The sequence below is a fragment of the Genypterus blacodes genome, unplaced genomic scaffold (assembly GCF_046128005.1).
Source record: "Genypterus blacodes isolate CSIRO-AG114 ecotype Tasmania unplaced genomic scaffold, CSIRO-AGI_Gbla_v1 ptg000589l_1, whole genome shotgun sequence".
NCBI lineage: Eukaryota > Metazoa > Chordata > Actinopteri > Ophidiiformes > Ophidiidae > Genypterus > Genypterus blacodes.
This window is the reverse complement of record NW_027467319.1, coordinates 74,335-87,500: the sequence shown is the minus strand read 5'-3', so window position 1 is coordinate 87,500 and position 13,166 is coordinate 74,335. Positions and strand designations below refer to the sequence as shown.

Below are 13,166 nucleotides of genomic sequence, written 5' to 3'. Positions count from 1 at the left end.
CTGAGGTAAGAGCTGCTCTCCATCTTTGAGCTCGTCTGTCTTACCTGTCCTACTTTGACACCTGCAGTCAGTAAGCGGTCAGGTTGAGACGGTTCGTCGCTCTGTGTTTGACACAGTGAGGGCTGTCAGGAGAAGCCGGGCACGTTGTCATGGCAATTCTCCCTCTGAGGGCGGAGCTACATGTCCAGACATCAAGTGGGGTTTCCAGAAGAGGTTTAGCTTCCCAGTGGAGCTCAGTGTTTGCTTCAGGGTCATCACTGGTCAGGTGAGGCCGGGGGACGGGAACAAAGGGCGTCTCGGTGTTTTGATGACGCCAGAGTTCCACGGCCTTTTCCCCTTTTCCACTTCCACCTGCACACGCTTCTGTGTCAGCGTGGCAGTGTGTCGGCGTGTCAGGTGCAGACTGGACCTGGTTCCCTACATGTTGTTGCCAGAGGTTTGGTGCCCTGCTGCTCCCTGACCTCAGGCTCATGAGGGGTTCAGGGACCATCCAGCACCAGGAGGTCCTGCTTACGCTCCAGTATACATGTGTAGAAGAAGAATCATGTGGGGCTCGTCTGAGGAGAACTCTGGCTCTGTCCTGGAGATCCCTCAGTGTGTCACGGCCCGGCAGTGAGCGAGGAAGAGTGCGGGTGTGTGCAGCTTCAGCGTCAGAGGGGGGCGGAGCTTATTTCCCCCCTCTGACAACTGTTAAAGTGCAAACAGCACACAGAGGCAGGCCGGCCTAACTGAACCCTTTGTAGGCCTGGGGCCAAACTGGGCTGAACGGCACAACCTGGAGGCACGGGAGCTTTCCACAGTTACATCATCATCAACACCATCTTCATCATCATGTGAGGTCGGACCTGATGTGTGTCATAACAGCATCACAGCGCTGGAATGCTCAGATTAATCCATCATCAGTGTGTGTGTGTGTGTGTGTGTGTGTGTGTGTGTGTGTGTGTGTGTGTGTGTGTGTGTGTGTGTGTGTGTGTGTGTGTGTGTGTGTGTGTGTGTGTGTGTGTGTGTGTGTGTGTGTAATCTGCTTACTATGTTAGAACCAGCTGAGGATAAACGTCATGAATCTTGGGGAATGGCTAAGGGAGCGAACCAACGGTGACACAGTTCACAAGGAGGAGGGGGAGGAGCAGCAGCAGGAGGGGGAGGAGCAGCAGGAGGAGGAGCAGCAGCAGGAGGGGGAGGAGCGGTGCTCAGGTGCTGCCTGAGCAGATCTGCTTAGATCAAATCCTAATGAAAGTCGGCGGGAGGTTTTGTGTTTTTGTCCGCTCCCTCCTTTCGTCTTCTGACTGTAAAGTTGTACTCGTGTAGCTCAGAGGGTTAAGGGTCAGAGGTCAGAGGCCAACATACATACACTGGTCATCCCTCTGGTTTGTAGTAAAAGGTCACAGTGTTGTTTTGGAGTCGCTGCCTCATCATTTGTAGCCTGAAGGCGCCATGGAAACAAGGCAGGTGCTTTTATCTACCTGATGCCTGCTCCTACACACACACACACACACACCGAACACACACACACACACACACACACACACACACACACACCTCTCTCTCTCTCTCTCCCTGTCACGTATTGATCCCGTCGCTCGCCCGGCGGTGCAGCGGCTCTATATATAACTCCTCCCAGCGGGGGGGAACCCTCGCTCTGTTTTCCCTCCCTCACATCCACGTGTTTGTCTTTCACTCGTCCTCCTCCGTCTGACCGTCCGACCAGGTGTCTGGGGCGGTCAGTTTGGGCCTTGTTTCTATGGAAACAATGAAGCCCTCATCACTTTAACATGCACACGCACACGCACACGCACACACACACACACACACACACACACAGATATATTGATATTTACCCGACACACATTCAGGCCACCTGAGTGGACAGCAGAGGCGTGTAAGGAAGCAAAACCTGTCTGTCAGCCATTTCCACGGCGATCCTTTCACGTTTCACTGTGTCGTATTTCTCTGGCTGACGCTCATCTGTTTTCTGTCAGCTGTTTGTGTGTGTGTGTGTGTGTGTGTGTGTGTGTGTGTGTGTGTGTGTGTGTGTGTGTGTGTGTGTGTGTGTGTGTGTGTGTGTGTGTGTGTGTGTGTGTGTGTGTGTGTGTGTGTGTGTGTGTGTGTGTGTGTGTGTGTGTGGAGGGCATGATGCGTCCACAGCTGGCACACACGTGTTGCAGCACGACGCCGCCGCAGCTTTGTAGCATCAGCAGCGTTGTTTGGTCCTCCACTCGTGTGCGACGATGAGCCGTGGCCCCCGGCGCCGGTCTCTCCGGTGAAACCTGTCTCGCTGTGCATCGTCCCAGCGTCCTGCACGCTCACGCTTCAGTTCTGGTCGCCTGGGATTTGACAGAAAGCTTCTAAAGTGCAAAGAGATGTGGCAGCGCAGCCTCCTGAGCTGTGATGTAGCTTCACTCACACACACACGTCTGTGAAGTAGAGCCGCTGCAGTTACACACTTTGTGGTGAGTAGTTTATATGGGGGGGGGGGCTGCGTCAGTCCTCCTCCTGTCGTGGAGCGAAGGTGTTTGGTGCTGCAGGACCGCCTGCATCGCTGACGAGCTGCAGTCAAGTGCAAGTTTGTAGTTGTGGGCAGAAGCGGAGAGACTTCACCCACAGGATTACAACACACACACGCTCACTCGCTCGCTCGCACACCCGAGGGACGCAGAGATCCCCGCTCTGCCTCCGATGCGTCCTCACATGAGTCAGGAAAAAGCCAAAAAAAGACATTTGCTCTTCATCAGTTGTATCCTGCAGTGCGGCCTGATGTGTGATGCTTCAGAGTGAGCGGCTACCGCCGCCGCCGCCGCCGCCGCCGCCGCCGCTCCTGTCAGGCTCAGCCTGGCACTACTGCAGAGACGAGCACAAGGAGGTACAGCCAGCTGGGCTGAGGCTCCTCACACAGAGAGGGAGGAAGGAGGAGGAGGAGGGTTACGAAAATGCAGACACGGACAAGAAAAGTGCAAGTCTGCGGCGTCATCTTGCGGGGCTCTTGTCTGTATTTTGCAGTGTAACCATGGTAACGGCTGTGCGGGCTCCTCTGTGTTTGTGAGCAGCGGGGTTATTAACATACTGTTAATGAGGCGCGGTGCGGCGACGGCCACAGCTGACGGGACGCCTGCCGGGATCGCAGATGGGCGCAGAGATGCGGCCGTCGCCTTCTGCTGAGGATCTCCCCTCCTCCGGGTGCCGTGACCGCCGGCAGGGCGCCGCCCGCCGCCACAGGGTTCTGTATACGCACAGCTGAGGGACGCCTGGTTTGACCTCAGTTCAGGGAACAATGGCTCATCTCAAAGTTCTGGACTGTGTGCTCAACAACAACTGGAGCCGCATCTGTGATCTGTACTGCGCCTGGAACGATCAGGTCGGTGGTGATGTTTGTTTATATGAAGTTAAGTAAAGGACTCAGATGTGTATCCAGATGAATGTAGGGAGGAAACGCTCTCACGCTTTGTTTGTGTGGATCAGTGTTGCACAATTTCATAAAATTCAAGTGGAAGTGGCAGTTTGAACGCGTAGGATCAGACGAAGCTGAGAGTCAGAGAAATCCAGCTGAAGTTCAGAGGCGGCCTGAGTGTTATTGGAATGACGATGATGATGATGATGAAGATGATGATGCAGTGGAGCCTGTGGAGCTCTGCTGCACGGAGCACTGGGTGCGTCGCTCGGCGCCCCCCCTCCCCGGCCGTTTGGTCTCATCTCCTGTTGCTCCGTGGCATCTCGGGCAGTTTGAGTATTAATAGGCACGCTGACCTCTGTGTGACCTCTGTGTGACCTCTGTGTGACCTCACGTCTCTCCATCAGAATATATCCAAATAACTTCACCAGAACTCATTCAACCTCTAAGAAGGAGCGGTTAGGGAACGGCAGAATCTTTACAGAAACGTGTTGAGGATGAAGTTCAGACTCTTCATTCAACATTTGCTTCAATGTTTTTGTGGAAACACGTCAAACTGTACAGGAAGCTGTGTGTGTGTGTGTGTGTGTGTGTGTGTGTGTGTGTGTGTGTGTGTGTGTGTGTGTGTGTGTGTGTGTGTGTGTGTGTGTGTGTGTGTGTGTGTGTGTGTGTGTGTGTGTGTGTGTGTGTGTGTGTGTGTGTGTGTACCAGGGTGCAGTGGGTTTGGAGACTTTCTATTTGCAGAGGATGACGTTGGTGTGTGTGTGTGTGTGTTACACAGCGCTCTTTGTAGTGCTCTGTCCTTCTGTATGTATGTATTTGTCTCTATATGCTCAGTGGCGGTGTTGGCACGCTAACGCTCATATCTCTGACACGTCTCTTCCACTGGAGACCCGGACAGACGCTGTATTGTTTGGCTCCTCCCCCCCTCTGCACTGGGCCGAGGAGCGCCTGATGTGAGGGGCAAAGAAGCCGCGCAGCGATCCAGCAATGCGGCCGCGCTGCTCTCTAGCCCCGCCCCTTCCCCTAATTTAATATTTGCAGCGCTGAAAATTGTTGATGTCCCAAGCCGAACTGATGGCTTGTGTTCCCGCGAGACGCCGCTGTCCCGGGCTCAGAGGCCAGCACCTGGAGAGACACAGATCAACGCTGCCAACAACAACAAGGCAACCGCTTTGTGATGCTAATGCTAATGTGGCAGATCTGCTTCACTGCTTGATCTCTAACACTTCTCTGCACAGAATCAGAATCAAGCGTTAAATCAGTGTTGATGAACGCAGATTCTTAATTGGACGTTGTCACGTGTGTTGCCGCTGGCAACCCTGGCAGACATTCGGAAACAAAAGCGAGCGAAAGTGTTTGTAAAGTATGAAACTCTGAACACAACAAACTCGAGGTGTCGCCCCAACGAACCATGGTATGCTATGCTACATGCTTTGCTACATGCTTTGCTACATGCTATGCTATCCTACAACTCAGTCAGGGCATGTATGACAAACGCCTCCCTCCCTTCCTTCCTTCCTTCCTTCCTTCCTTCCTTCCTCCCTCCCTCCCTCCCTCCCTCCTCCTGTGTTAAGCTGCTTATGTACAGTATAAAGAGTTAAGTTCCGAATCTAGAATTACAAGTTAAACACAAATGCTGCAAAAATCTAATCTGGCACTGAGACAAGTGTCTCTCTTGGGTTCAGAGTCCAGAACAGGTCCAGTGGTTCCTGAGCAGCCACGTCCTTTTAATTTAGAGTTTGTTACATTTATAGTTAGTAATTGTGTTGGTCCATAACCTTCAATCTTCCAGCACTGATATGCAGAGCAGGGGATTGTGGTCCTGTGGCTCATGTTATGTCCCTGGATGTCCCGTCTCTCCGGCCTTTTGTTCTGGGCGGTCTCAACGCGACTCTGGGGGGTTAAAGAGGACTCCCCCCCCCCCCCTCCTGTCACAGACCTCAAACAGGAACCAGGATTAATAATTCATAGATGAGGAAACCAATTATACAGAGCCGTGCTCGTCTCTGCTGGGGGGGGGGGCGGGGCACCCAGGGGACTCTAATTGGCCCACCTGCTCTCTCTGTCTCTGCTGAGGTGGCGGGCTGGGTGTAGCGTGTGTGTGTGTGTGTGTGTGTGTGCTGAGGCCTGCGTCCACTCTCTTTGTTTGGATGCGTCTGAGCGTCGGCCTCCTCTGGCCTCGGCTTCAATCCCATCCAGGGTTTGAGTAAAACCCCCATCAGATTCAATCAAACCCCTCTTGGCTCTCATTGAGGCGTGAGAGCAGAGAGACGAGGAGGCCCGGGGCGTTTCCCTGCTTGATTAAGAGGCGAGCGAGTGACAGACAGTCAGGAAGCCACCTTCTCCACCAGAAGAGATCTCCGTCTGACCCCCGTGTGGACGGCGGTTTGGGCCTCCGACGTGTCGTCCGGTCTCTCTCTGTCCGTCTCTCTGCAGCTCTACTCCCCCCCACCCCGCTTTGTGAAGAGGAATTCCAGGCTGTCGGCTCTCACAATTGGTCCTCATTAGCATATGAAAGCGTCCTCGGGGCAGAGAGCGAGGCGGGAAACGGGGAGGGAAGGCGAGTCATAAAACCTCCAAATCAGTCCCAAAGCAGACGCTACAACTGTTCCTGCACATGTGACTGGTCAACCAACTGTCCGATTCAGCCGAGGCCTCGCCACTCCAGCATGGCGCCGGTTTTGACGGTGACATCGCAGACACAAAGTCCATCAGTGGAGAGGATTCCCTTTGCTATGCGGCTGAGCCTGACTGTTGTCTGCGTGGCTTACGATGCGGTGCCGCCTCCCACAGAGACGGGTTCATGTTTACACGGCCTGATGTCATGAGAGACCAAACGGAACAGTTGAAGCTATAAACATCTAATAATGCATCATGAAGGAGTAAAGAAGAAAGCAAACCTCTTCCAAGGCCAAACCTTTCTCACTATGTTGCAGACAGAGTTTAAACCTGAATTTATCTTTACGCTAAATTTAATAATCTGACTCGTTGACCCTGAGATCATCTCCACTAACTCTCTTCTTTATTAGTTAGAGAGAGATATTTATGGAAATTGATGATTCAACAATGGCAGCTAATCACTCGGCTCTGCCTGGAGACATGGAGCTCCTACCTGAGGAGGACCATCAGATCCCACTGACCCAGATCCTACTGACCCAGATCCCACTGATCCAGATCCTACTGATCCAGATCCCGCTGATCCAGATCCCACTGATCCAGATCCCACTGACCCAGATCCTACTGACCCAGATCCCACTAATCCAGATCCCACTGATCCAGATCCTACTGATCCAGATCCTACTGATCCAGATCCCACTGACCCAGATCCCACTGATCCGGATCCTACTGATCCAGATCCAGTGGATGAGTGTTTTGGTTTGAAGGCTGCTGTTCCGTCTTCAGTCTCTGCTACCATCTAGTGGTAACCAAGTGTAACACAGGACAAACGCTCTGAATGGATGTTTATGGACTAAACATAATGATTAGAAATGTAATAACTTTAAATCTATGATCCTGATCCTCCTCATAATCCACTTTCAGGTTCTTTGATCCACAATCTCATCACAATCAATTTCATGTAACCCCCCCCCCCCCCGCACACACACATACACACACACACACACAAGATGGAAACAAACCCTTCATAAATAAATAAATAATTAGCAGCTGATGTTTAAGTATCAGTTTGTATTTTGTCATTCTAACCCTCTATGGGGGGGGGGGGGGGGGGGTCTTCACTCTGAGCCGTGCTGTCGGTTCTGCAGCCCTGTGAGTAGAATGCTGATTCACCTCACGCTGCCACAGTAACCCCGCCCCCCCGCCCAACCCCCGCACATAATCCCTCAGACATATGTGCAGAGTGCTGCGGTAAACACACACTGACACTGTGTGTGTGTGTGTGTGTGTGTGTGTGTGTGTGTGTGTGTGTGTGTGTACGTACAGCAACACATCAGAAAACCAGCCTGGCTCAACAAAACTGGGAGATGCTTTGTCCTTTAAATGTAACCGTGGTAACGCACAGATGGAGGGTTAGATGTGTTTTATGTGAATCGTCCTCCGAGCACCGATCTGTCTCTGAGCTGAGCGAGCGAGCGAGGAGGCTTTGTGTGTGTGTGCAGATGTGTGAGAAGCGGGCGGAGCAGGATGCTGCCGTCAAACGCTCCCTGGGAGAAGATGCAGCGCTCTTTGGTGCAATGCAGACAGGGCTGGGAGGAGCTTGGCTCAGGGGGCGGGGCTGTGCTGCGCTGCGGTCAGTGTGTGTGTGTGTGTGTGTGCGCCTGCGTCTGTGTTTGTTGGAAGATGTTCTATGTTTGTTGACACACTCCCCCCCTCCCCGCCTGAGTGCACAGTTGTAAATATCACGGGCACGCTGGAATAGAAGTGTGGTTGCTATGGAGATGTTGTGTGTGTGTGTGTGTGTGTGTGTGTGTGTGTGTTTGTTTTTCTCATGTTTTGAATGCCAGAACCACCGCACTGCTGCACAGAGCGTCTGAATTCTGTCACCTGCTAAGTGCTAGGTTACGTCATGCAGAAAGGGGGGGGGGGGGTGAATAATCCCTCTGCAGAGCTGTGTGTGTGTGTGTGTGTGTGTGTGTGTGTGTGTGTTGGTCCTCCTCACTTTTAGAGTTATGGCAAGAAAACACCCGATCAGCACAATATTCCTAAAAATGAAAATTTTGAAAACTGGATGATGATGCAGTGCTGCCTCCTCTTCCTCCCCCCTCCTCCTGGTCTTCCTCTCTCTATCCCCCCCCTCCTCTTCCTCCCCCCTCCCCCTCTGGTTCCATTCTGAGACTTGTCTGTTTCCCTCCCATGGCGCGGAGCCGTCCCAGTTCAGGAGGCGTTGGCTCCGTGCCGTGTCGTAGCTCCGCCCTCTGTGCTGCTCTCATGCTGCTCTGTTCAGACGATGTGAGGAGCATCCAGAGCGGCTCCTCGTCCGAGCCGAGCCACTGACTCCTCAGCTGTGAGGCGACGTCACCACAGCCCGGTGCCAAACCTTCTGTTTGCTTATGAACGCCTCACGTTCCTGCGTCACTGCGCCTCTCTCTGTTGTGTCTCAGTATTATTAGACTGTGTGTTTGTATTATGTGAGGTACTGGCTGTGTCTCGCCTCAGGGCTGCCGCAGGAATCGAACCGCCATCATTTCCTCAGGTCCTGTTGATTTTGTGGCCTGATGTTCCATCTGTACGGACGTAACAGAGGAGGAAGAAGAAGGACAGTGAGGATGGGAACACATTCTAAAGCTGTGTGTGTGTGTGTGTGTGTGTGTGTGTGTGTGTCTTTGTGTGGGTGTGTGTGTGTGGGTCTGATGGGGTCAGGGAGCAGTGGTGATCCACATGGAGCCATCTGATCCAGTCCCTAAGGGGGCGTCCGTCAACCGAGCTCAGGGCTTTGTCTTCTCACATTTGATTGATTACTAATGACTGGCAGTAATGGACAAACATGACACAGACACACACACTCACACACAAGCCGCCGAGCACCGCGTTCACATAGGAGAGATTCTCACACACACACACACACACAGACACACACACACACAGACACACAGACACACACACACACACACACACACACACACACACACACGTGCCTGGGCCGCTCTTATTCGGGGCTTTTCCACAGTTGCAACATTCCTCTGGCCGTATCTCACCGCCGGCCCCAACTGCTTTTAATCAGCTGGGTCACGAGGCGCTCCAGATGGGCCTCAGAGCCGGGTGGGACCGCCACGGACGCCGAGGAGGGGGGGCGGGGCTTGTAATAGTCAACATATTTGTGCCCCTCTCCTCGCTCGCCCCCTCTCTCTCCTCTGCCTCCCTTCCTGTATTGCGTCACCCTCCTCAGAGACTCTTGCTGGACACATTACACACACACACACACAGACACACACACACACACACACACACACACACACACACACATCCAGCCGCTCTCACTCTCTCCCTGGCTTCTCTGAGAGTCGCTCAGTTTTCCAGCTCTGAGTTTTGTGAAAAGGCTGAACATTGATTCAGTGAAGAAGAGTGAAGAAGAGTGTGAACTTCTTACACACCATTGAGCTGTGCAGTATCTTTGTTTACATGCTATGGCCTGACATCATCCATGTTCCTCAGGACCACAGACTGGGCTGCTGTCGTCTCTTAAAGCGTCCTGCTCTTCTGCTCTGAATTCAGGCGCGGCTCCATTTGTGTGTCTGTGCTGAAATCCATCCAAACATGCTCTTGAACATGCGTGACCTCGTTAACATGTTCACTGTGATTGGCTGCTGCCTGATGAAGCAACTGTGCTGGTCTGCTGGCAGGTGTAGTGTTCACCTGCAGGAGGGGCAGAACAACAACACACACACACACACACACACACACACACACACACACACACACACACAGAGTCATTGTATCCCTTTGCTCTTGGTCAGCGCCTCATTATATCGTCCTGTGCTTTGATTCTCTCCATGTTCCTTCTTGCTTTGACACTGTTTACGACCGTTACCTGGATACCGTAGTACCAACGCCCCCCAACACACACACACACACACACACCTCTTGTCCTCCCCCCTCTTGCTGCTGAGGCTTCACAGAACGTGGGGTCGGGGGTGACGTTACCTCATTCTCTGAGCCAGCCCGTGGGTTTGATGTTGGCGGGACGCTCGGCCCGGGTGGAGGTATACAGCTCAGCCCACCTGCAGGAAACGTGTGTGGCACTTTAACGTATTTACAGGACGGGGCTCTAACAGGAACTTCCTGTCTGGAAATCTTTGTCCCCGAGGTGATTTCCAAGCTTTCCAAAAATGTGGTTTGACCCTGAGCTTGGTCAGGACGTACGACCCGTCTCTGTCAGTGGGATTGGCTGAGGGCGGTCAGGTGCAGCAGCTGATCTCAGCTCCCCTAAAAGCATTACGGCGGTGGCGTCCATAGGGCAGACGATGGGTTAGCTTAATGCTTGTTAGTTAGCTTAAGGTTGCCTGCTGGTAAATGCCCGTCCATCCCCAGGTCGCCCCCGCCTCATCCTTCTGCTCGTCTTTCACTATTTACCACTCGGACATGATTGGATGTCTCTCGTCTCCGACTTCTTTCCCGTCTGACTTCAATTTCCTCGCATGGAGAATTAAGCAGGTTAGAGACAGGAAGCTCTCGGCGGTGATGTAATACTCGCCTCCTATAGAGCGATGCTCCTATAGCCACAACGTCAAATTGATGTTCAGGGTATGAGTCTTCAGTCAGTCAGTCAGTAGTGTGGATGAGACGCTTGGGTGCTCTGCCGCCTGCACTGTGGCATAAACCTCCACCTTTGACCTTGAAACCTAATTCTATGTTCCTCTTTGCGTGCGTTGCTTGGTCATCCGTGTTTTTGGGTGGTGGTGTTGTTGCGTCTGTAGAAGTCATCCACCCTCCCGCCAACAGATTAGAAACACCCCACCCGCCCCTTCACCAACGCGGACACACACCCTCTGCCACACACACACACACACGCACACACTCCTGCCCATCCTCCCTCCTGCACCAGCAAGTCAATACCGTTTGCCACTGAAGCCATCTGGACCTCAATCTGGACTCACTGTTCAACTGACGGACCAACGAGTCAAAGGAAGTGTCTCTACATTCATCTCCTGTTTAAATGGAGGTACGACTGTGATGACATCCACGCGTCGCTCTGCCTACCTTCACGTGTCAACCGCCGCATACCAGTGACGCTGCTGGGAGGGTTAGACTGGGCTGTGCATTGATCCAGGAGACAGACACTTCTTGGATCATCTCCAACCTGCCCACTGCGTTTCATGAAGATCCGTCTGAAAAGGTTTCTGCGTTTTCCTCTAAACACCGACCAAATGATAATGAAGCAACGATGACAGTTACTGAACACTGACACACACGGACAGGCGACGGTCTCGTCAGACCTGCGGCGGTGTGTGTGTGTGTGTGGGGGGGGGGGGGGGGGGGTCTCGGCCCCTCTGGACAAACATGGGAGGAAAACATTTGGTTGAATCATAGCTGAGTTGCTCCACACTGCAGGCAGAGAGGTGGAGAAAGCTCAACACTTCTCTCTTCACTTCATGTGGCCCAGGCCCTCATTACATAACGGCTTGTTTGGACGGACATATGGCGACCAGAGTGGAGCAATCCTAAGGAAAGCGAGAGCAGTTGTGTGTCCAAAGAGACGCCGCCGCTCAGGGAAACGGCCGGCAAAGACAAGGCGCTTTCATCTGATTCTGCGTGGGGCGACTGTGAGAAATGCGACAGACTCTTTTCCGATCTCTCAGTAAATCCCGCTCACGCCTGTCCTCTTGTTTGTACGCAAATAGACATCAAACGTGGAGGCCGGACCGTGGCGTCAAACCCTCAACCCGGAGGGGAGCCGTCCACCGCAGAGCCACGCCGCAGACACTCAGCTGAAAGACGACATTCTTCTGGCCTCAGCTAATACAAGACATTCCTGTTTGGTCACACCAGCCCCGCCCTGTATAGACCCCATGTCTGTCTGCATGTCTGTCTGCCTGCCTGCCTGTCTGTCTGCAGCAGGTCACATGAACATTTCTCAGCTCACTCTGGTTACGACGTTTATTTTCCAGCTCTCAGTTCGTCTTTGTTTGTCCGCTCTGCACTGAATCATCCAGAGCGACGGGAGTCTCCGAGTCCTACGAACAGATCCTGGCAAAACGAGTCGACGAGTCCTTCAAGTGTCTTTTATGGACATCAGTGAAGAACAACGTAAGCTCCCTGCGAGCAACCTTTGCTATTCCCAACCACCTTCATCATGTTCGCACCCACGTCTTTGTTCCCACCCTTAGATATGGTCCCATAACCCCCCTCCCCCCACCCACCCCACCCCACCCGGCTGTGTTTAAAGGGGTTCTTCCTCTTGTTGAGGAGCACCAGCTGACCTCTTACAGCGGCACAGACGCTACGATGCTATAAAAGCTCCCTGATTACAGTCGAGCAGATCAGCGGATTTGCTCGGCCCATAAATCAGACGTGCATCCCTCAGAGACGATGCCAAATCATCTCGGGAGGAAACGCCTTTTCCGACAGCAACGAGGAAGCAGCCAGCGTGAAGATAGAGACGTCAGTAAGCGTTTGACAGTGCTGAGGTTAACCCCCATGGGCCTGTCTCGGGAGTCTTGTTCCGTTTGAGGTTTGTCCTTGGCACAGCATGGCGTTCATTTTCTACGTGTCGACGAAGTGGTGGAGGCTGTGCTTTCACAGAACGCCATCGCAGCTCTGTTTCTCTGTGTAGATCTGTGGTGACGTCACAATGCGTTTCTGGGCGTGCTCGTCCGTGTCTCATGCGATGAGGCCGCTGTGATTTAGCTCTGGTGAAGTGAAGCCAACGGCGCCTGGAGAAAGAGAGGGGGGGGGGGGTCAGAGGGACACACCCATTGGCAGGAGAGCGGAGGAACGGGAGGAGGGGAGGGCAGCTCCATGTGCTCCATCTCGGCTCTTGTGTACACTGGGAAAATCACCACAGTGGTTTCCAAGGACCATCATTCCTCCCTCAGACGCTACAGGCGTCCACCATGACTCACTGCACACATTACACTTATTACTTTACTCTTTTCCTCCTCTGTCTGTTTCTCTCATTCTGTCCACTCTCTCTCTCCCTCCCTCCCTTTCTCTCCCCCGCCCCCCTTTCTCTCTCTCGCTGGATCATAATAGCAGTGTGATTTACAGCTCTTGGTCAGCCCGGGGCTGTGTGTGTGTGTGTGTGTGTGTGTGTGTGTGTGTTGTTTAAAGGGTGTGTCCCGCAGCCCTCATCAGTGCTGGCTGCGTCTCTACATAACCAATA

The 13,166-nt window shown here is 53.1% G+C and overlaps 1 protein-coding gene across 1 annotated transcript in view; it reads left to right on the top strand.

The window, feature by feature from the left end:
• Nucleotides 1–13,166, top strand: part of arhgap21a (Rho GTPase activating protein 21a) — a 46,372-nt gene that overhangs the window by 966 nt on the left and 32,240 nt on the right. Inside the window, exon 2 of the mRNA XM_076140371.1 lies at nt 1–5. This exon is cut by the window's left edge and continues 224 nt beyond it. Coding sequence (XP_075996486.1) covers nt 1–5 — 5 coding nt within the window. The remainder of the gene's footprint in view (nt 6–13,166) is intronic.